The 23602-nt window shown below is 39.1% G+C and overlaps 1 protein-coding gene across 7 annotated transcripts; it reads right to left on the bottom strand.

Annotated features, from left to right (window-relative positions):
* Positions 1-14567: 14567 nt before the first annotated feature.
* LOC126094559 (uncharacterized) lies at positions 14568-23343 on the bottom strand. 7 transcript variants are annotated; one of them, XM_049909011.1, is made up of 5 exons: positions 23205-23343; positions 17014-17253; positions 16411-16481; positions 16127-16326; positions 14568-16020 (listed from the first exon to the last, which is right to left on the bottom strand). In XM_049909011.1, exons 2-5 carry the CDS (start codon positions 17251-17253, stop codon positions 15851-15853), a joined length of 681 nt encoding a protein of 226 aa, XP_049764968.1. In that variant the 5' UTR covers positions 23205-23343; the 3' UTR covers positions 14568-15850. The 7 variants fall into 7 exon arrangements, with proteins under 7 accessions (XP_049764968.1, XP_049764963.1, XP_049764965.1 ...); XM_049909006.1 differs by having other exon boundaries at positions 16411-16727; positions 23205-23341; XM_049909008.1 differs by lacking the exon at positions 17014-17253 and adding an exon at positions 21667-21920 and having other exon boundaries at positions 23205-23267.
* Between the last annotated feature and the right edge of the window lie 259 nt (positions 23344-23602).

Genomic DNA, 23602 nt, shown 5'->3' with positions numbered 1-23602 from the left:
CCACCATGATTGGCAATGCCCATTCGCTGGAGGTAACAGGAAGGAGAATCCCTGAAGCTGTTAACCTGTCTATCTCAGCCTTGACAGGTGCACGCAATGCCATCGGAATAGGGCATGCCCGGAAAAACTTAGGGCGAGCTGTAGGTTTAAGAGTAATGTGGGCTTCAAAATCCTTGGCACGACCCAGACCAGCAGAGAACACGGACGAGAATTCAGAACACAATCCATCCAGCTGTTGATACGGAATATCCTCAGATATGAGGTGCACATCATCATCAATGGAGAACCCAAACAACTGGAAAGCATCATAACCGTACAGATTTTCAGTGCCCGCAAGATCCACCACGTAAAACGTGAGGGGCCGAACAACAGACTTGTAAGCAGTGGAAGCATCAAACTGGCCAACGATAGGAATTTTCTGTTTATTATAAGTTCTCAGATTTCGCGTAACTGGAGACAAGGGAGGGGAGCCCAACTCCAAATACATGCGAGAATTAATGAGCGTTACTTCAGAGCCAGTGTCCACTTGCATGTGACTGTCTTTATCCAGAACACGAACAGTAACAAACAACTTATTTGTTTGAGAAAGCACACAGTTAACATCCATGTCCGATGCCTCGTCCTCGTCGACAGGAACTTTAGGGGACTGACACACAGAAGCAATGTGGCCTTTTTTCCTACATGAATTACACGTGGCCCAGCGTTTCGGACACGCGGCCCTGTCATGCTGTACGAAACAACGTGGACAAAAAGGAAGGGCGGAACGAACCTGTTTCTGTGGCTGCTGTTTTCGCTGCGAGCGTTGCGGCCCAACGCGACGTTGTTTACGCGAGTGAACCGCCGCCACATCTTCGTTCTCCTGGGAAACAGGCAAATTGTGTGTGTCGAAAGTTGACTGTACAGCGCCTAAATCACACCATGCGTCTATTTGCGCGCCAGCAACGTGAGACACTTCAAAGGATTGAGCGATGCTTAGAACTTCCGACAACGACGGGTTTGGCAGTTGTAGGGCACGTTGCCGAACTTCTTTATCTGGAGCAAGCCGTAGAATAGCATCCCTAACCATTGAATCAGCATAAGACTCATGATGAGTGTCCGTGACAAACTGACATTTCCTACTCAGACCATGTAGTTCCGCCGCCCAAGCCCGGTAAGATTGATGGGGCTGTTTACGACACCGGTAGAACGCCACGCGGGCGGCAACGACGTGGGTGTTTTTTCGGTAATAGTTAGACAATAAGTCACACATTTCTTGGAAGGACAGAGAGGCAGGTTCCCGCAGAGGGGCTAACTGAGATAGCAGCTGATAGATCCGTGGGGAAATCCAAGATAGAAATAATGACTTACACATCGGAGCGTCGACAACGCCGAAAGCCAAGAAGTGTTGCCGCAAACGCTTCTCATAATCCTCCCAGTCTTCAGCGGCCTCGTTGTAAGGAGGGAACAGAGGCGGAGAAGAGGACGACAGATGATGAGTAAGCGACGTCGACAACGCCTGAATAGCAGCCGTCAGTTGTGTTTGTTGTTCAATGAGCGCTTGCAGAAGCTGTTCCATGTCTGCCCAGACACAAACGCACAATACTCCAACGCTGGAAAAAAAATATCCGACCTCGTCGCCAGAAAGTGTTATAACCTTTAATTCACTAATAAATTGCGTGGATATACAAACGTAGAAACAACAGTGGGTTTCATGCTATCAACTCCGTATCTGTCACTCAACTGCCGTGCCGTGACATGCGGCCGGCGCCGTTCATAGCTAGGTGGCACTCCCGCGCTCAGCCGAGCTGCGGAGCGCCTCTATCGCCGTGTTTGCGTACTGACGTAGCGGCACTTTTAAATCTCGTGGCACTGTCACAACAAAAATATGACTCTTAAAAATATTTATTGTGATTAAAATTTCAACATTTTATCAGTTGAGTATTGTGGGGTGTTAAAGCCCACTCTTCACCATTAAGTTGTGACCTGGTGGAACAAAGTTTCAGTTTAATGTTGTAGCAAGGGCTTTAACATTATGTTGAAACTGCAGTCACAGTAAATATTTTCAACAACCATGTACAGTATGACTTCATTCAGTAATTACACTAAGGCTGTGGACCCGTTCCTCATTAGAAATCACATTTTATATTGATAAATATAAATTTGGAGATTAAATGACAGAAAATAATACACAGGGTTATTCAAAATTATAGTCTCAGTTCGTACTTTTTTATTTAATGAGCTATACATAATACAAGACATGATTTAACTTATATTTGATTATACTGATATGACAGTTTATGGGCATCAATATGCCCCCTTTGGCTGCACAGATAACATCCAATCAGTAACTGAACCATTCCATCTGTTGATAAACTTATTGTACCACTAAGTGAGTTTACTGTAACTGTGATGTGGTCTCTTAATTTATCCAGCATTGTTGTTAGAGGAGCTTCTTTCACTAATCCCAACAACAAAGAATAAAAGAAGTCAGGCTGGTGACCAGAGCAGGAATGAGAGTTCACCCTCCTGACACAAGCTATTTAACAGACTCACTGAGAAATTGTTAAATATTTAGTTTTCAATCAGGTGGGTCTATGTCCTGACTGAAATTCTGCATTTTTTGAGAGTAGAAATCACCATTTGCCTGTGTATTATTACATTTATCTTCTGTACATCCAGATTTCAGCTTTTATCCCATTATCAGGTACAATGTTCTTAGACCGTGATCATGTTACTAGTCTAAGAACTTGTAACATTGTACTTGATAATGGGATAAAAGACAAAATCTAGATAGTACAGAAGTTAAATACAGTAATACACAGTCAAATGGCAGTTTATTCTCTCAAAAAAATGTTGCATGATTATGGCTTAACATTATCAAAAACTTTTAAAATCTGCATTGATTTGCTACAGAAGCCTTTTCTACAATATTGAGTCATATGATATGCCAGTAGTCATGTTTTCATGAAAACAGAAAACCTTGTGTTGGTGATACAATGCAATTTATTCACCTTGAACTGTAAACTACATGCCAAAACCAGCCATTGCTGATGTGTATAATTTTCTCTCCTAATTTACAGTCAGCTGGGCCAATAACTTAGCACAAAGAACCGGGTTGTGTGTTCCACTCAACAAATTCTCCTCTTCACTAGAAGTGTAATGTGTAATGTTGAAATGACAGCTCATACAGCAGTTACTTATTTGATTTTATTGAACCTATAAACAAAAAACATTTGGTTCTTCATATGCTTCACCCTCAAAATGAAAGTTATTTAATTTCTTCAATTAATTAATAACTAAGGCATTGTCAGCTGTCTTATCCAAGCAACAATTTAAAAAATCTGGTTTCCTTTTCACCTGTGACTGGTGATAAAATTCTCTCTAACTGTGGCTGTACACATCACGAACACTATTTGACTAAAGAAGTTTGACCATTATCTAATTTTATATTGTGTTAGTTGTGTCCAAGAAATCTTCCAATTGGAGATGGACTAAACTATTAATTACAAGTAACAGGCTACAACTGGAATGTTGTAATAATAAGTGCCACATAGGTCACGAAGTGCAAGAAAACCAGAGAAATACAGAAAACTGCTACATTAATGTAAATTAAGTGTTTTGTATGGTTAATATAATCAGTTTGTTTAAGATACTAAACAGTATATTCATGCTTTCTTTAACAAACCATGTTTCGAAAACAGAACCTTTTTTTTACAGACTTCGTGCTTAAGCAAGTATGATTATAATTGTGAACTGGTAAATTTATTGTTGGATGCCTTTGCTCCAGATGTTTTCTCAGGTTGCAATAATTTTGAAATGTAATGTTTGACCAAAATATATTCCCAATAAGTAACTAGGACTTTTATTAATTATTGACAACATGTGACTACACACAAAATTGAATGTAAAATCCCTGTACTTCACTTTCCTGTAATGTGTCACATTTGTGTAATACATTTGGAGCTGTAGACATGTGACGGCTTCCACATTTGAACAGCACTTCACAGTCTGCGGACAGATAACTGTTACTGAAAGTTCCAAGTGTTTGCGACCACGCAGAGTTGAAATAAATCACTGCTGCGAAGGAAGAAATGTAATGCAGTTATTTGATTAACACCCAGCCTGGGCAGAGTTATTTGCGCATATTGTCTATTGCAGTGCAGTTCAGTGCAAGAATGGTACTGAGTTGTTTAACACATTGATTGTCAGGTGGCCGTTGGCAGCCACAGCAGAGGCTCACGCCTGATGCTGTGTGTCCACCAGCCAGGTGGTGAAACACCTATCATTATATGTGTGATAGTCATTGTGTTAAGATTACAGAAATTTTAAGTAAAATAATGGAAACTCCAGGTAGGAATATTAACAATGTAAGAAAAGATTGACTGCTACTTATCGTATAATGGAAACTCCAGGTAGGAATATTAACAATGTAAGAAAAGATTGCTACTTATTGTAAAGGTGACACTTTATGTTGCAGACAGGCACAATTAAAAGACACTTACACATCAGCCTTCTGCAGAAAAAGGGAAACGCACACTATTCATTCACACAAGCAAGCATACCTCAAGCGCACATGACTGCCAACTCCCTTGCCCAAGCTGCCGGAGTTGCCGGTCATGCGTGCATGGGTTATACTAGTTTGTGTGAATGAATGGTGTGTGTTTCTCTTTTTCTGATCAAGGCTGTGGTCGAAAGCTTATGTGTAAGTGCCTTTTAATTGTTCCTGTCTGCAATCTAATGTGTCATCTTTACAGTAAATAGCAATCTATCTTTTCTTACATTGTTAAAATTTTAACTGCATGAAGAAATGAACTGTAACAAAAACTGAGTAGTTTTCTTGTTGATATCCAAAATGGTGTGACTGGCAGAAACTCAATTTTCTGTTGATGAATACAGAATTTAATACGGTCCATTGTGGTATTATTTGCTTTATAGGATGACTCCATAACTGTTGTTTTAATAGCTAAGTTCAGTTTCCCCAGCAACATTCATTTTCTCATAGAACAGTAGCCAACTTGTGTGTGCTAATTTATTTGCTAGAGTGTCATTGCAGAAGTCAACATTAGTCTTTTGAGTTTTTATAACAATTTCCCTGCATTTCACAATTGTCATTCATACACCTCTTCAGACAACAACACCACTAATACCAAATCAGTATTCAATAAACATTTAATGTTTTATGGCTTTCTGTTTCTTTCAGTCTTGCTGATTTTTCAAAAAAATAATAATAGTGGTTTTTAAGTGTTGTACATAATGTAAGGCAATCTGTAATTTCCAAATATAAAAGTGGCATTAATGTATTAAGTGCAGTATAGGACTTGATCTTTTGCCATGATTCCGCTGCCAATTTTTGTGCTATTAAATATGTTAAAACAGCTTATGACAGTTTGTAATGTTTCGGAATATACATTGAGTCTGTAAATAAGGTGAAGTCCTGAAGTGCACTGAGGGGAATGAATAACATTTTAATCTATGTTGAGGGGACACAGAAGAGGAAACTTTATACAAGGATGACACAAAAAGTTACTTGCGAGTAGAATACCACTGGCAGTAACAAAGCTGCACTGTATAGTAATTAAACTGGGAAATGTTTGTTGGTGAACTTAATGTCCATTATATTCTCAACATTACCTGAGATGAGGTTGAATAAAAATTTTGTATGTGATCTCACCTGTGAGGGTATTACATTTACTTTGCATTCGTTCTTCACGTCATTTTCTGTAAATCCCATTGTAAAGGAGAGCCTTCATGGATGTGGCATGTGTCAAGTTATGCATTAACATTCAGAAAACAGACACTACAGGCTACATCCGTAAGGCATACAACAATGAATTATTACAACTAGAGCTAATCTGCTACAGCTGTTAATTAGAGGAATTACTTCTAGTTTGAAACGCCGAGGTGCACCACTGGAAAAATGTGTGTTTGGTTTTGTGTGTGTGTGTGTGTGAGAGAGAGAGAGAGAGAGAGAGAGAGAGAGAGAGAACGTAATTTTAAAAAAGTCACTGCTCCTCCTCTTGCACACTACTCACCTGCAGTTTAGATTTTGTACTAAGCTTTTCTATAACTTAACTGATTTCAGAGACCTGTAAAATTGATAATATACTAGAAAAATTAAAAACCTCTTTAACAGGAATGTTTGTGTTAACTGAAAAATACATCCATGAATCAAATTACGGAAGTAGTGGTTAATACACTACTGGCCATTAAAATTGCTACACCAAGAAGAAATGCAGATGATAAACAGGTGTTCATTGGACATATATATTATACTACAACTGACATGTGATTACATTTTCATGCAATTTGGGTGCATAGATCCTGAGAAATCAGTACCCAAAATAACCACTTCTGGCCGTAATAATGGCCTTGATACGCTTGAGCATTGAGTCGAACAGAGCTTGGATGGCGTGTACAGGTACAGCTGCCCATGCAGCTTCAACACAATACCACAGTTAATCAAGAGTAGTGACTGGCGTATTGTGATGAGCCAGTTGCTTGGCCACCATTGACCAGACGTTTTCAGTTGGTGAGAGATCTGGAGAATGTGCTGGCCAGGGCAGCAGTCAAACATTTTCTGTATCCAGAAAGGCCCATACAGGACCTGCAACATGCGGTCGTGCATTATCCTGCTGAAATGTAGGGTTTCGCAAGGATCAAATGAAGGGTAGAGCCACGGGTCGTAACACATCTCAAATGTAACGTCCACTGTTCAAAATGCCGTCAATGCGAACAAGAGGTGACCGAGACGTGTAACCAATGGCACCCCATACCATCACGCCAGGTTATATGCCAGTATGGCGATGACGAATACACGCTTCCAATGTGCGTTCACTGCGATGTCACCAAACACGGATTCGACCATCATGATGCTGTAAACAGAACCTGGATTCATCCGAAAAAATGACGTTTTGCCATTCGTGCACCCAGGTTCGTCGTTGAGTACACCATCGCATGCGCTCCCGCCTGTGATGCAGCGTCAAGGGTAACCGCAGCCATGGTCTCCGAGCTGATAGTCTGTGCTGTTGCAAACGTCGTCGAACTGTTCGTGCAGATGGTTGTCGTCTTGCAAATGTCCCCATCTGTTGACTCAGGGATTGAGATGTGGCTGCATGATCCATTACAGCTATGCGGATAAGACACCTGTCATCTCGACTGCTAGTGATACGAGGCCGTTGGGATCCAGCACGGCGTTCCGTATTACCCTCCTGAACCCACCGATTCCATATTTTGCTAACAGTCATGGGATCTCGACCAACACGAGCAGCAATGTGGCGATATGATAAACTGCAATCACGATAGGCTACAGTCCGACCTTTATCAAAGTCGGAAACATGATGGTACACATTTCTCCTCCTCACACAAGGCATCACAACAATGTTTCACCAGGCAACGCCAGTCAGCTGCTGTTTGTGTATGAGAAAACGGTTGGAAACTTTCCTCACATCAGCACGTTGTAATGCCGCCACCAGCACCAACCTTGTGTGAATGCTCTGAAAAGCTAATTATTTGCATATCACAGCATCTTCTTCCTGTCGGTTAAATTTCGTGTCTGTAGCACGTCATCATCGTGGTGTAGCAATTTTAATGGCCAGTAGTGTAGTTAATCTTCTAACACATTTCAAGCCAGGCATTTGGCTTTCTCCTTAGGTGGATGTATATGGTCCTTACACCTTACACAGGTGAGGAGAAAATTTCTTGACTTGAGAATCAAATACCTTGTATGTATGTCGAAAACCTCTAATTTTTTGACATAGTCACATTTTAGACCAATGTAGTTTTCCACAAGTTTGTCATGAGCAGGTTCTGTCCAAGAAGTACTGATTCTTGAAGAGCTGTTACATACTTATCTGTGGCTTCACCAAAATCTCTTCCCTGAGTTCAAAACATTTTCCAGTCGCGAGTTTCTTTAGATTTTGGAATAGGTGGAAGTGAGAGAATACCAAAATAGGTGAATATGGTGGATGTTTCAGCGTATCATACCTCAGATTTCTCATTGATGAAGAGGCTTTGTGAGCAAGTCCATTCTCCTCATAAAAAAATTACTTTTCTTTCAAAATCAGGGTCTCTTGTCAAATTTAATGTATCCACAAGATTAATACAGTAGTTGACCTTTCTTGAAGTAATATTTAAATAAATAATGGTTAGTAGTAAATGTTTCTATTTTTCAAGGTGCAAAGCTATCAGTTGCTACAGGAAGTAGTATACTGTATGTTGAATTTCATTATCAAAACAGGCCCTTGAAGTTCAAGCTACAAATTCTTTGTATATGCTTGCAGCTGGCAGCAAATCAATTGGTCTTGTGTATGCTAGTGTGAGCATCTTCCCCTTGGTGCTACAGAATGGGGGCCTGACCTTGACTATCAGTGATGTAGCTCCCTGTTCTTATCACCTACCATTCTCTCTCTCTGATAGCTCCCACCTATATCATTACTTAAACCTTATGAGTATTTACACACACACACACACACACACACACACACACACACACACACACACACAAGTAAGAAAGGTATAAAATTTTGAGGTAATGAGAGACTCATATACACACTTGTGTATCAGATCCAATAACAAATCTGTTTATGATCAAAGCAAATACTGGTGCTTGGAATGATACTGAACATAGTGTCAGTTTATACATTGCTGATTTGCCAGTTCTATGTGTCATTACACATACAGGGTCAAAAAGCAGTGCATGTATTTGATACATACATATTTAACACTAGAAGGATCGGGGATTTCGATCTACTTAGAAGGACCAACCCATCATTTTGACAGGTACAGTTCCATTTGCCATTTTTTAAAAAGTAAACACATTCTAACATATGTCAATTTATTTCAGACAAGTTATACTGTTTACCAGGATACAGTTTTACTTTTTTCTGTGGAATTCATGGTAGAATGAACATTTCATACCTAAAAATTAATCAAAATATTATGTAACAAAATGTGGAACGAATAACTTTCTGTAGAAAAGAAAACCACGTGTTTTAACACAAATATCTGAATAGCACAATATATTCTAGAGAAAACATTTATAACCCTGCCTTTACTCATTGAAAACAATCTGCTGCATTGTGACATGTCACACAGGTGTATTCAGCATTGCCTCAACATGGTCCACAAACATACGTGTCACACTTTATACATAAATGCTTGCTTCTATTCTTGCCTCTGCACCCTCCAATTTGATAAGTCTTGCGAATGTTGCAATATCGTGATATTGTATTAGGAGGAGTATTCTTACCCTTGCGGCCTTGTCTGCTGAAGCCAACTCTTCTGCCTATTTGTATATAAAGTGATGTCTGCTTAATTTTTCTCCTGTTACTTCCTTACAGAGTACCCAAGCATTTATAGCTGAGAAGTCCAGGACATTGAAAAAAAATGTACATGGGCCATCTGTGGCATTCATACTTCACAGTCTAAAGCCAAGCTATTTGATCGATTATGTGAATGCCATACTTGGTGTTATTGTAGTAGGCCACTCGCTCTGATAGTTTTTAGGATGTCATTCACCGATAGTTACTGTGTCATGCACTGAACTCAAAATAAGCCATTTTTGTTCTTTTTTGCCTGATAGCATGTTAGAGTCATGTCACCTGATTTATAAAGAATAGTTGTGTGCAAAGGTGCTACAGCAGATTTTGCTGATCGAGGTATTTCCCTTCTAGATTTCTTCCCTGTGCCTACAGTGCTTGTACTCTTACATTTCAAATTTTCTGCAAGGCATTTCGGTGTGAAAAAATTGTCGCAGGTTATGTTTCTTCCTGTGAAAACAAAGGGCTGAATAAGACACGTTACAAAATGCTTTGCAAGGGGAACACTTGTGGGACACTGCTCATCTTTGCCTAGGTAAGGAGACCTATTCACCAGATACTTAGAATTCATATCAACTGCAAACCAAAACTTTATTCGAAATTTGTCTGGTTTATTGCTCATGTATTGAATGAAAGAGCATCTAGCCTTGCATGGAAATAGTTGCTCATCCATAGTGATATTTTCTCCTGTAATATAACACAGCAAGGAATTGGCAATGAAAGGATTCCACACAGGGGTAGCAGGTGCAGTCTATGTGAAAATGTGCCCTTTTCATCAAATCACATTAACTGCAAAATTTTGGTGAGCTTATTTCTGCTCATTATTTCTGAAAAAATGCTGGTCCCCATGTAATCGACCATAACAGCTTCAATGGAAAGTTTTTTGCTCCATATATGCCTCATAAATACAAAAGTAATATTGTGGCTTCTATTGCATTGATGCTAATGGTCTGATCATCATCATGTAGCTCTCGGAGTGCTCTATTTTCTGTACACTTCTTTATATTTTGAAGCATGCTGTCATCAATTAGCAATCTCCATGCACTAGAATATATACCTTTCCTGAGAAACTTCTTCGCATAGCCTGTAGGTTCCGGTGCTACCTTCAAGACGTTCTGCTGTGGACGTCTTCCAGGAACAGCTTAAGTTGTTCCATCATTAGCTGTCTAACTAATCCCAATGGAAGGATTTCCTTCCATCTGAATTTTTCCTTTCACTCTGCCATGAACGCCTCCAAGGATTGTTAGCCGGAGGTAAGCACACACTGTGAAAGGATTGCACACAGGGGTAGCAGGTGCAAAATGATCTGTCTTCAGTCTACGAACCTGAACATACAGTATATAATAGAATAATTCAGTTACAACAAAAACAATGAATTTCAAATTATAATACAGCAAAATAGAAAACATTTATAAAGCTTGCTGAAATATCAGTTGCGATAAAATATAAAATAATAATACAATGGCTATACAAACGTGCCTGCTACGGGTAAAGCAACATTGGTTTGCAACTTCTCGGCTTGCTCTTGTCCAGTAGTTGCAACATTGCTGTCTGAAGAGTCACTGATTTCATTGATGCGAGGGATAAAATTCCTCATTATCAATAGCGCTTGCAGCAGCATCATCATCTTGTAATTCATCAGCTTCACAAATATCAAGAGGACCTTCTCCTTTGGATTCACCATCTGACACTGACATAAAATATTTTAAAATTTATTCATCAGACAAACCGCGTCTTTGAATTAAGAACACACACTGCGCCACTTGAGCAACAAAGCTTTGTTGCTCGTCGATAGTGGGTCTGCAGAAGACAATAAGCAAATCAGGATTGTAAACAACAATAGCTTTGGACATGTCCGAAAGCTATTGTTCACATTTCGGTACCCATCAAAATGAAAGATTTCGGTCCTTGTAGCAGGAGTTGTTTGGGACAATATTCAGAATGGTCCTACTGGGTAAATTCTTTGCAGATGTCTACCTAACAAATATTTATGAAATGTCTTAGAAAATAGGACCAGTATAAGTATCCACTTAGGAGAAATAAGTCTACAGAAGTAGAATACCTGTCAAAATGACAGGTGCGGTCCTTCTACTGTTAACATGGTAACTACTGGGTTCCAGCTGCTAGTGCACAGTTGAATAATATAAGTGCTGAACTGGCATTAAACTGAGTAACACCATAAGTTCTGAACTGGCATTAAACTGAGTAACAGGAATCATTTATCAGAACACACTTAAAAATGATTTTATCCACAAGCACAAAATTTTTCTTGTATCTACCAAAGATTTGCTGGATAAAATTAAACTTTTGAAAAACACTGGAAAATTATGATAAAATCACTTGTGGCAACAGAATTTACATGAGTCAAAAACATTCATAGGAATTTCTGAAGCACTAGTAATGCAAGTACTTTGGCACTTGTTACAAGAATAGAATTTTATTACCAGTAAATTTGTTCACATGCCATCTACATACATACTCCACAAGCCACCACACTACACTGCAGAGAGTACCTTGTGCCACTAGTAATTATTCCTTCTCCTGTCCACTCTCAAACTGAGTAAGGGGAAAAAATGACTATCTATTGTATATACTTACATTTGAACCTTAATTTGTCTTACCCAATTTTCATGGTTCTTGTGCAAAATGTACATTGTCGGTAATATAATCATCCTGTGGTCAGCTGCAAATGCAATTTCACTAAATTTTCTCAATAGTGTTTTACAAAAAATACATCTTCCCTGCTGGGATTCCCATTGAAGTTCATCAAGCATTTGCAACATACTTATTTGTTGATTGAACCTTCTGTAAAGAATCTAGCAGCACCCACTGGAACTGCTTTGACGTTTTCCTTTAATATGACTTCGTGGGTAGTACTCAAGAATGAGTCGTATCAATGTTCTGTATGTGATTCGCTCTATAGATATTTAATCGACATGGCTCCGTCAAGCAGTACACTGATATTATTGTATTTAAACATTTTCCTGCTTCTCTGCATTGATTTCCATTTTCCCACACTTAGAGCAGCTGCCATGCATCACACCAAATAGAAATTCTAAGTTTTCATGTGTTGTCCTACATTCTCTTAACAACGACACTTTCTGGTACACATCAGCAAACAGTCACAGAATGCTGCTTGCTCTATTTGTCAGATTGTTCGTTTATATAGAGAACAAAAGTGGTCCTATCACACTTTCCCTGTGGCACCTAATGATATTCTTGTCTCTGATGAACACTTGCCTTCCAGTACAAGATACAGGGTTCCATTGCTTAAGAAGTCTTCAAGCCATTCATATAACTGAGAAACTATTACATATGCTCCGACCTTCAGTAATAGTTTGCTGTGGGGCCCCGTACCAAACACTTTCCACAAATCTAGGAATGTGGAGTCTGTTGTCCTTCATCTCCAGTTCACAGGATATTGTGTGAGAAAAGGGTGAGCTTAGTTTTGCACAGATGAAGCTTTCTAAATCCGAGCTGATTTGTGGGCAGAAGTTTCACTGTCTCAAGAAAATTTATTATATTCAAACTAAGAATGTTCTCAGGAATTCTGCAACAGTCTGATGTTAAGGATATTGATAGTGATTTTGTGGGCCTTTTCATTTGCTTTACTTATATGCAGGAATCAACTGCATTCTTTTACAGTCACTTGGGACTTCACGCCGGGCAAGAGATTTGTGATAAATGTGAGCTAAGTACAAGGCCAATGCCGTGGAGTATTCTTTGTAAAACTAAATCACCACAATATTACTTGTGGGTCACATCCATACCTGAAAAATTACTTGTTTTCGACTCTTTCAGTTGCTACTCAGTGTCAGGGATGCCTTTTTCTATGTCCTCCATAGGGGAGTCTGTGTGACGGTAAAGTGATACTATGTCAGTACAATCCTAAAGTGTAGATGATTTTTGAAACTTGAAATTTAAACTTCATCTTACCTGTAGCTGCCTTCTAAGGGCACACAATACTGGTCAAAGAGTGACTCAATAGAAGTCTTTGACCCACTTAGCAGGACCCGAATTTTCTCATCAAGATCTTTCACTGACTTTTATGACAGTGGAAACTGTATGCTTTGGGCATCGATATTTTTATGCATTTGTGAATTTTTACTAACATTTGCTCATCAACATTTCCATGTTCTTTTTGAACCAAGAGTACAACAACCTCTGTTTCCTCAGCATTTTCTGAACTTTATTATTAAACTATGGAGTCATGACTGTCATGTTGTAAAGCATTCATCCTAACTGATAACTTGGTGGTAGTCATGCCAATGTAAAACACCGTACAGTATTTACATAACAGTTGGTACATGATGTGTCATTTTGCAAGTGGCTCTCCCTTTGATAGTATATGTTTTTCCAGTTACAGAGCTGGTATAGGTGGTGGTACGAGAATGCATAGGGCAAATCTTGCAGTAGAGACAGTCATAGGGTAGGGAGATGAGTGTGGAATGAGGATAGGGTCTGACAAGGACATTATGGTGATTTGGAGAGAGATGAAAAGCTATTCTAGATGTGTTGGGCAAAATCTCAGAAAGAATGGATCTCAATTCCCAAAATGCAGCTATTTACTGTAACTTAAGAGACAGTAGAATTTTAGAAAGTGGCAGCTTTTTTCTAATTTACTTGATTAAATTTAAGTGATGCAAGCATGAATAACATTAAGCAATATAGTGGTGGCTTATTGTTAATATAGTATACAGATTAAGCTTCTATGATTTGCTTGTTTCTCATTAATGCCTACCTTGACTTGGTTCACATCCCTGAAGATTCCCTTTGTGATAAGGCCTAGGGAACATGCCGAATGAATGAATGAAATGCTGGACAAATTGGATTTATCTGGGGATTATGTATTTAAAACACTCAGGGTACCAGGTCAAGAGAGATATGGTATTACAAGATAAGAGGAATACTAGCAATACTAGATATTTCAAATCAGATGTGACGAATGATGTTAACAGCTGTGAGACAAAAAAATTCAACTACAGATAAATCTTAATACATATGAAGGGGTCGGAGAGATATAGTCATAAGCCACACTGAAGTAGTTTTGAGATACAGCGAGTTTAAAGTTCCTCAGAGGTCTGAAAATGTTTAATACAAAATAGAAACTTTATTTCTACTGCAAATACTTGCTTAATAATTGCAAAGCATGTTGTTAAATAGTCAACTCTCTGAATGCTATAAAATATTAATTTTAGAATGATTCTAATTAAGATGTAGTCAATGGTGGCTTATGACTATATCTCCCAAAAAATTGTTTAAAACATAAAGTATGAATTTGTAAGGATTTATTTTTACTACTCTTACACAGCAAGCAGAATATATAATTTTTACACATTAATGTATACATAGCAGGTATCTGAGATGTATAAATTGCTTTTTCATTGATACAGTTACATCAAGGAACTTCCTCTACCTCATCATTGTACACGTTATTTCCAGTACATGACCGAAAGAAATCTTGATTTGCTGCAGGTATGTATGGCATAAGAGACAGTACATCATCAATATTTTTCTGGTTAATTGGTAGTGGCTTTCTGTACTTTATTGGCAGCTGATATGGATTTGGCTCAACTATCCTTCCTTTCTTTTTGACACGAATATCCACTGACATGAAAGCTCCTATGTCTGAATAAGAGTGCTTTACACTTAGCTTGAAGGGATCTTCAGACTCAAACTTAAATTGAGTAGCTTCACTGAAATGGTGGGGATCTCCAGTCGTGGATTCTGTACGTTTTGAGATCAATGCCTTCAGGCTTTCCAAACTTCTGAAGTCTTCTCTTTCCATTTTAGTTACAATGAAATGTTTTGGACTCGCAGATTTTATTACTTCTGCCCATTGATCTGGAGTGTGCACTATTGGACGTCTGTTTCTTGCATACCGTTCAATGCTACCAAAATCATGATCGCAAGGTAGCATGGTGTGACCTACCACAGGGAAGTAATGCTGGACAGAATCAAATCTTTTAGTAGCAACAAGGGACCTTCCCAAAGCAATAATAGTCCAATTCTTTCCCTGACCCTCGCAGTTGTCTGTGATTATGTGGAGATGTTTTGTCTGAGGATTAGTTATCTCCAAGTACTTCAATAAGCAGCTCCCAACCTCATCTGAACCTCGTCCTCCATCTTTCTCGCTCCACAGAAACATATAAGCCTTATTTGATCCACAGTCATGGATACCATAGTTGTATGTCCGTATTTTCCTCTTGTAAAATGCTGGAGCAACTGTTAGCTTAGGTGTGGGGAACGTTTGCTGCATATCCACTGCTATCATATGATGCTCTTTCGAATTTTCTTTAGCCAGAGCAGTTAAAGACACAATCATATTTTGTCCTCTGTCAGCCTTTTTGAGATGCAGTTCATATTGTTGTTTCTTTTCTGTGACTTCTGCACATAATTCTGAGTTATTTATTGCAATTAGAAATCCATCACATTTTGAACAGGCGTCGCTTTTTGGTAGTTTGAAGCCTATGTTAAATTCAGATACGAAAATTTCTCTGAATTTACTTTCAGATACTGCAGGAACCTGCTTTTCCTTGCAGTATTCTGAGTATTTATCTCGAAATAAGGAAGCAGTGCTTGCTGATATCACAATCCAAATACACTCTATTGGGGTTCTGTTGCCTACTGTAATGACTGTTATATTTTGGTATGGCGTTGAGGAATTCTCTAACACTTTGTACAGCTTTGTCTTGAAATTTATGTGGGTAGTTTCCATGTTTTCCTGAAAGAAAAAAAAGATGAGCTTATATCCTCTTCCTAATAGAAATATTTGTATAGTACTCAGTTTGAGTACATCCCTAACTTATAGCACAGAGTAACATACAAACCTCTTCCATCTTCTTTTGGCACTGCAAATCCCTGCTTCATTTGATGTTGCAAATTCCTCACTCTTCGTGCATGTATCTGTAAGCCATGAAACCTTACGAAAGCTTCCTTGCAGATCATGACTTCTATTCCACATACCCTCACATTATAAGAAAATGTAACATCCCTGGATGATATTTTCTTGGAAGTCTTTTTTGGATAGCTTTGAAAGAAATTATGACAAATATAACAAAATGAAATAAATATACAAAATATTAAACGACTTTTATTTAAATAGTGAACAAACCTCCACTTTTTCGGTTCCATTTTCATACAGCTCATCAGGTAAGTATTCTGGGCATTAAAGTCTCCTATGTCCTAAAATGAATGAAAAATGTTTTCTTCCTCTCCAAGCAGTTTTGTCAAGCATTTATTTAAACAAGTACAGAGACTTCCTATAGTAGCAGCCTGAACAGTCTTGTGGGTTTTTAAAGACTTATACTGCTGACCAGCATTTCGTCGACGTTTTGTTTTATTTTTCTTCCACTGATCAATATTTCGCTTTCTTTTCCGTGAAGGCTTTGGTTTTTTGGGTGATTCTTCATTTATTCTACTTATTTCAAGCTACAATATGAAGAGCAAAATAGTCTAAGAATTTGCGTGAGATATAGTCATAAGCCACACAAAACATTAAATTTTGCTAAAATCACATTAATGAGAAAATATTTTTTACGCATCTTTTACCTTTGAAACTACATTATTGCACCATTAAGCAGTAATATAAATGTGCCCATCAAGTTTCATCATTAACACACAGGATGGCTGTCAAATGCGTTGGCAATGTTGAGAGAAACAAAGTCACAAGCCACAGGATATTAATCACCAGAAATAAACTGTTTTATATACTTACCGAAACATTATCTGAGCTGAAACTGCTGTTCGATGGATGCCAAGATTCATCACTGTCAGGATCCAAAGGGTCAAGCTCTTCACTTCCACTACTGTCTGTGTCAAATATGCGCTGAAGACCCGAAGACGCTTCAGACGTTCCTGACCCACCTGCCATTTTGCTGTGGCTTGTGACTATGTATCTTCTGAAACTACCACCAGATGGCACAGCATAGAACTGCACTCCATCATAGCCTGCCATCTGTTGCAGTAACATGGAACTTTTTAAACACATTGTGAAGAAGACATTGTTAAGAATGCCGCAACATGAAAAACTCAATTTCGTGAAAGTTGTGGCTTATGACTATATCTCTCCGAGCCCTTCATATAAAATACTTTAATTGGATAGATAAAAAGTCTACTCACCAGCAGCGGCAGAACACACACTTAAAAGAAGGTTATAATTAGGCAAGCTGTTGGAGCCAGTGGCTCCTTCTTCAGGCAGAAGGGCTGAAGGGGAAGGAAGAGGGGTGAAGGAAAAGGACTGGAGACATCTAGGAAAAGGGGATAGATTTCGGGAAAACCACCCAGAACTGCGGTGTCGGGGGAGACTTACCAGATGGGATGAGAAGGAAAGACTCCTCTCATCCCGTCCAGTACATCTCCCCTGACTGGTGTTCCTGGGTGATTTTCCCAAAATCTACCCCTTTTCCTAGACCTCTCCAGTCCTTTTCCTTCACCCCTCTTCCTCCCCCTTCTGCCTGAAGGAGGAGCCACTGGCTCCGAAAGCTTGCCTAATTATAACATTCCTTTATGTGTGTGTTCTGCCACTGCTTGGTAAGTAGATTTATTATCTATCCAATTAAACTAATAACCGGGAACTCCTCTCAGGCACCCAAATTGGACGAAATTTGGCACACAAAGCCCTTGCTCCAAGAGGACTGACATATGGGGGTTCATAATATTCTAGTCTAATACTTACAGATATACAGACATGCTATGCTTTTTAAGCCCCTGCTATATATGCTGCACTGCATGACAGGTGTGTGGTGTGGGAATTGTATTGGCTTACATTATTGACTTGTTCTGCACGGTAGCCTATACATCAGGGACAAGAAACAGTTTTCAAGACCCACGCTACCAGGCACAGCAGGTGTGTTATGTCAGAGTAGTGTCAAGCTGCTTTGCATGGCAGCCTAGACATCATGGCACAAAAAGGGTTTCCAAACCCTTGACATATTTTCTGTACTGCTCCAGAGCACGTTGTGGAAGTAGTACCAGTCTGCTTTATTGACGTCTTTTGCAGGGGCTACACATGACGGTGGCCATGCCTGGAGGAAGGTTGAGGAGATGTAGAGAGAGAAGGGATGCAGGAGAGGATGGAGAGGGAGAGAGGGGGGCAGGAAGGGATTGCTGAGGTAAGGGGCAAGAGGTGATGTAAAGATAGAGAGGGAGGGGGAGGTCAAAATGGGGAGAGAGAGAGAGAGAGAGAGAGAGGTGGTGGAGAAGATGGACAGAAAGAGGGGAGGGAAGAGGAGATGGGCTGATAGGTGGGAGGAGAAGATGGACAGATTGGGATGAGAGGACGTGATGGGCAGAGAGGAGAGAGGATGAAATGGACCAACAGATATGCACATTACATGTGACATACACGTATGCAGGGGAAGCTGTGGGGAAAAGGCTAGTGAAAAATGAGAAGTTTCAAATGATACAGGGAAGTTAGATGAAAATCTTGAATACAGACACTGGAAGAACACTACACTGTAAAAAATGGAAAAAACAGAAATGAATGTGAAGCAATGGGAACATAATGTTAGAGAGAAAGGAAGGTTGGTGAAAAGAGGAAGAGGATGGTGAACGGCGGGGGGGGGGATCTGAATAAGTCGAGGCCAAGAGGGTGCCAGCAGGAAAAATACAAATTACAACTTCAGTGAAGCACACAACAAGGTCCCAGCTATTGTGAGTAGACCATGTTGTATGATAGTGTCTGGGTATTGCTAATATAGCCACTACCTTTGACCTAAATTTTTATTTTTAGCTTTTCAATGACCACAGTTTCTGGCAGCTGAAACCAGAGTCTGGCTTCAGCTACCAGAGACTATGGTCATGTGTGCTTGAGTTCCAGTTCCGTTTGTGTGTGCGTTTTGTCTATTTTTCAACAAAGGCATGTTGGCCAAAAGCTCATATTCTGACAGTCTTTTGTTGTGCCTGTCGGCGACTCAGTATCTCCTCTTTTCAGGATAATCATGTCTACCTTTAACAGTCTCCATTTGAGTTTCTTCAGCATCTCTGTGACACTCTCCCATGGGTCAAACAAACCTGTTACCATTCATGCCACCCTTCTCTGTATACAATCAATATACCCTGCTAGTCCTATTTGGTATGGGTCCCACACACTTGAGCAATACTCTAGGACTGGTCACACAAGTGATTTGTAAGTAATGGTCATCTTTGGCTGCACTACTACTTTCTTTAAGCATAATCTTTGAAGCCACATTTTATTCCATTTAGAAGTAAATATAGGCCTAAGAGGTGCAATCACAAGACAACAATGCACCTTTCTTGGTGCTCTCTAGGTAAGGTAGGGCCAAGGAATATCTGGGTTTAACATCTCAGTGATGACTAAGCCATTAAAGACAGAGTGAAAGTGTGGAATGGACAAGTATGGGAAGGAAACTGATCATTCTTTTTGCAAGGGAACCACACCAGTATTTACCTTAAGCAATTTAAGATAATTTCATTCACCATATTCAATGTTTCAGGAAAGCCTGCAACTGTGTCATTCACGATTAAAATAATGAAAACTGCACCAATTATTTATTTTTGCATGCTTAACACAACACATTTTGAGAATCTATTCTCATTTTCATGTATATTTGTTTACATGAATATTTTTGGTGATTTTGTATATGTGATTTTCTGCCTATATTGCATCTTTTTTAGGTTATATTACAATCATTTCTAAAATGATCATTTAAAAACACTTGGAGATGCATTTTGTCCAATTATCTGATTGCAGGATAATCTCAAAAAGATTCAAGAGAGGCAGAAAATCACACATTTAAGCATTACCAAAATTATTTATGTGCACAAATGCACTTGAAAATGATAATAAATTCTTAAAACGTGTTGTGCTAACCATGAAAACAATAAGAAACAGGAGCAGTTTTCATTATTTAAGTCATGTTAAGATAACCAAGGTAAGCCTATATTTGGATGGCTAGGCAGGAATTTTAATCCTGCTCCTCCTGAATGTGAATCCAGTGTCTTAACCATTATGCCCCCTTGTTTCGTGTAGTATATTCCAAGTCCTGGAACAAATGATCCTGGAAGCCAGATTGGTGTGGAACAATAATCATTACATCCAAAGAAAATGCCATTCTATTAGGTACCAAGGCACTCTAGAGTAGGTGGAAATTTTTAAAGTGAAGAAGCATTAAAGGGGGCTCACAGAAGACATTGTTGCACAAAATTCCTCTTTGCAAATGATGCTACATCACTGTCAAATAGGCAGAAATATGTCACTGGAAGAATGACTGCGTGACAAGTAAAGAAAACCACAATACTTGACTGAATTCATCTACATAGTCAGATAGTATAAGTTGAATTTTATTTCCACTGTCCATGTAGTTTGGCTGCTTGTTTTCATAACACGCCACATATTTTTATTTGAAATAAAACACTATAGTAATCCTTATATTTGTTTTATCATACATATTAGATAGCAGCAAAGAAATGTGGTTTGTTTTAAAGTTATGTGAAAATGGCAGGAAGGGAAGTGTAGGGTCTTGTGTCCCATCAGTGATGAGAACGTGAGAGATAAAGTACAAGCTCACATTAGAATTGGATGAGGAAGGAAATCTCCTACATCCTTTTCAAAGGACTCACCATTTTACTGCCTAAATTATTTAAGGTAACCATCAAAACCTAAATCTATCCACCTGGATAGCTACATGTGTTAGCAGATCACTTCTGGGATTCAGGCAGGCCACTGGCCTCGAACTGAATCCACCTGGCAGATTAACGACGAGGGCCGTGGTGCTGGCCAGCCTGAATGTGGTTTTTGATGGTTTTCTGCATCCAACTAGATGAATACTGGTCTGGTATCCTGCCACGCTAAACAAGTTTGGACCCACTTGTCACAGCTGTGTTAAATGTAAGGCCCCACACATCTGTCAGTGACCATATGAACAGTGTAGCCCGTTCCTGAGTGTGCAAGGCTGTGTATTGAATTAAAAAGCTGTCTCCAAAAAGCATGAGGCATAAACAGGTGAGGCTGATTTGTGGAGACATCACACTCCTATAAGTTCTTGAAGCCCTCTAAAGGAAGCTGTTTTAGTTCCGGTCCAGTACCTAGCCTGCTTATAAGTTCTCGTAAGTGGGCATCTGTGGCTTATCTCCCCACCAGTAGTTTATAGTTGAGGTCACTAGGTATTGTACTGACTCTAGAAAAATAACCTGCCACTAGACTGTCTGCACCTGTGGTGTGGCAAAGCTCTATTGTGAACTGGATGATAAATTCCAGTAGCCAGAACTTCTAAGGTGAAAAGGATTTGTGTGGTGTGGTAAGTACAAATGAAATAGGTTTGTGGCCTGTAAACACGATGAAGTGTCTACAGAGTTTAATAGCCTCATGAATGGGTAACAGTTTCCAGTCATACACACTCCAGTTTACCTGTGAGGATGTCAGCTGCCAAGAGAAAAATCAGAGTGGCTGGCACGAACCACGTATCTGTTGGTAAAGTGCTGCTCCTGTAGCCAGCTGGCTGACGTCCATTATGATAGTGATAGGTGCAGATTACTTTTATGCCACACTATGATTCTTTGGCCTTTAGATGGGGGGTGTGAGGCCTTGAGCCACTGGAATCGGTGTCAGCCATTGTGGTATCCAGTGCAGCAATGCAGTGAGCATCACTAGGTTATACTGTGCTGAATGACAAAGTATAATGGAAGGCATGAGTAATTAATTTTGCTCAGACATTCTTTAATAGTTTCAGAACAATACAGATGTGCGCCTGGTGCAAGGATACATAAGGATGCAAAAAATCGTTGCCAAGGATAGGTTCCATGTCAGCTAGCAAGAAAGTCCCCTGCAAATATCTCTTGAAACATAGATCCAAAATAACAATCCACTCCGCAAAAGTAGGAATTTTGGAGCTATTAGCACATGTAAGCCAAGTGTTGGCCAGAGATTGGTTGTCTTTTGTTTTCTGATTAATTGTGTTGCCACAAATCCCAACATGGAAAGGCTTCAGGGATGTGAATTAATCAGGCAAAAGCAACCACTGCAAGCTACTTCTCTAAAGCATACCAACAACAAATTACAGTCAGTGCTAATTTACTCAAACTGAAAATTATGGTAATTAATTCTAGATTGCATTATATATATGTATATTAGGAGAAAGAAAGCTATTTTTAAAGAAGCCACTACTCGTTCTCCTATACTACTTGACTTCTGTTTTTATCTAATACTTCATATGAAACATTTACATAACTTTACACAGGCCATTATCAGCTGCCTCTAGCAAAGTAAAGATTATCTTTTTACTACATATAGCCTGCTTGGGCATTTTCAATTTTTTGCCTGATATTCACTGGCAACCATTTCTACACTTTAGCATCAGCTCATTCTGAACCCTAAAAAGGGACACACTGTTGGTATGGAAATTGTTTCTATAGGTAATATTGTGGTTGTGAATTGCTGGACTCATCATAAATTTTCTCTTGTTATTAACCACAAATACTATTATGGAACATATGTATTGGCAGGGAAGTGTAAGAATCCCTTGGTCCCTGATGGGGCTACTTCAATATGTTTGGCTATAACCTTTATAAAATATTTTTATTGCACTCTTCTGTAGAATAAATATTTTTTTCCGTCTTCGTTGCTCTTCCCCTGGAGATTATGTCAAAGGTCAAAACTAAGTGAAGTATGTTAGCAATCCTGCCTGCTGATCAAACAGAGTGAGGGATTCTTGAGTGTAAAGTAGGGAGAACTCAGTTGCTTGCTTCAGGTATCCACATGCTTGTGCCATCTCAGTTTATTATCCATATGCCCAGGAACTTAAAACATGGAGCGTCATCCAGTAAATTACCATTGTTATTTACTTAGCTACTCGAGAATCAATTTTATTTGCTTGGAATTGCAGAGCATTGTGTTCGCTTATTGTTTCTCTCTCCGCTGTCAAAACATATGAAGGTAAAATGTGATACCTTTATACCCTACATATCTGTCACCTCATCTAAATTCACAACAGAGAAAGCGTCTTCTTCGCTGTTTTACTGTCGTTACTCGTTAGTATGTTCAGGCACACCAACATCAGCACTATTACGCGAATGCACCGTAATGTGAAACGTTGAAGCAGTTAAATACGACTTATCAGAACTACGACAAAAAATGCAAAAAGCGAAAACAACATCGTCGTTATACTTTTTAAATTTTAATCCTGCGATATAATTTCTTTTTTACGGTTGTTAACAAGGAGTCCTATGTTTTGGTAAGCAATAATTCTTTGTTCTTAGCGAAAATAAATATTTAAATAGAGATTACAGTGTAACTACTGATTGTTAAATGTAACATGTGTAAATTCGCTGTCATTAAACACGAATAT

The sequence above is a fragment of the Schistocerca cancellata genome, chromosome 8, assembly GCF_023864275.1.
Source record: "Schistocerca cancellata isolate TAMUIC-IGC-003103 chromosome 8, iqSchCanc2.1, whole genome shotgun sequence".
NCBI classification, from domain to species: domain Eukaryota; kingdom Metazoa; phylum Arthropoda; class Insecta; order Orthoptera; family Acrididae; genus Schistocerca; species Schistocerca cancellata.
Note: the sequence above shows the minus strand (reverse complement) of the source record. Positions and strands in the feature narration are given on the sequence as shown.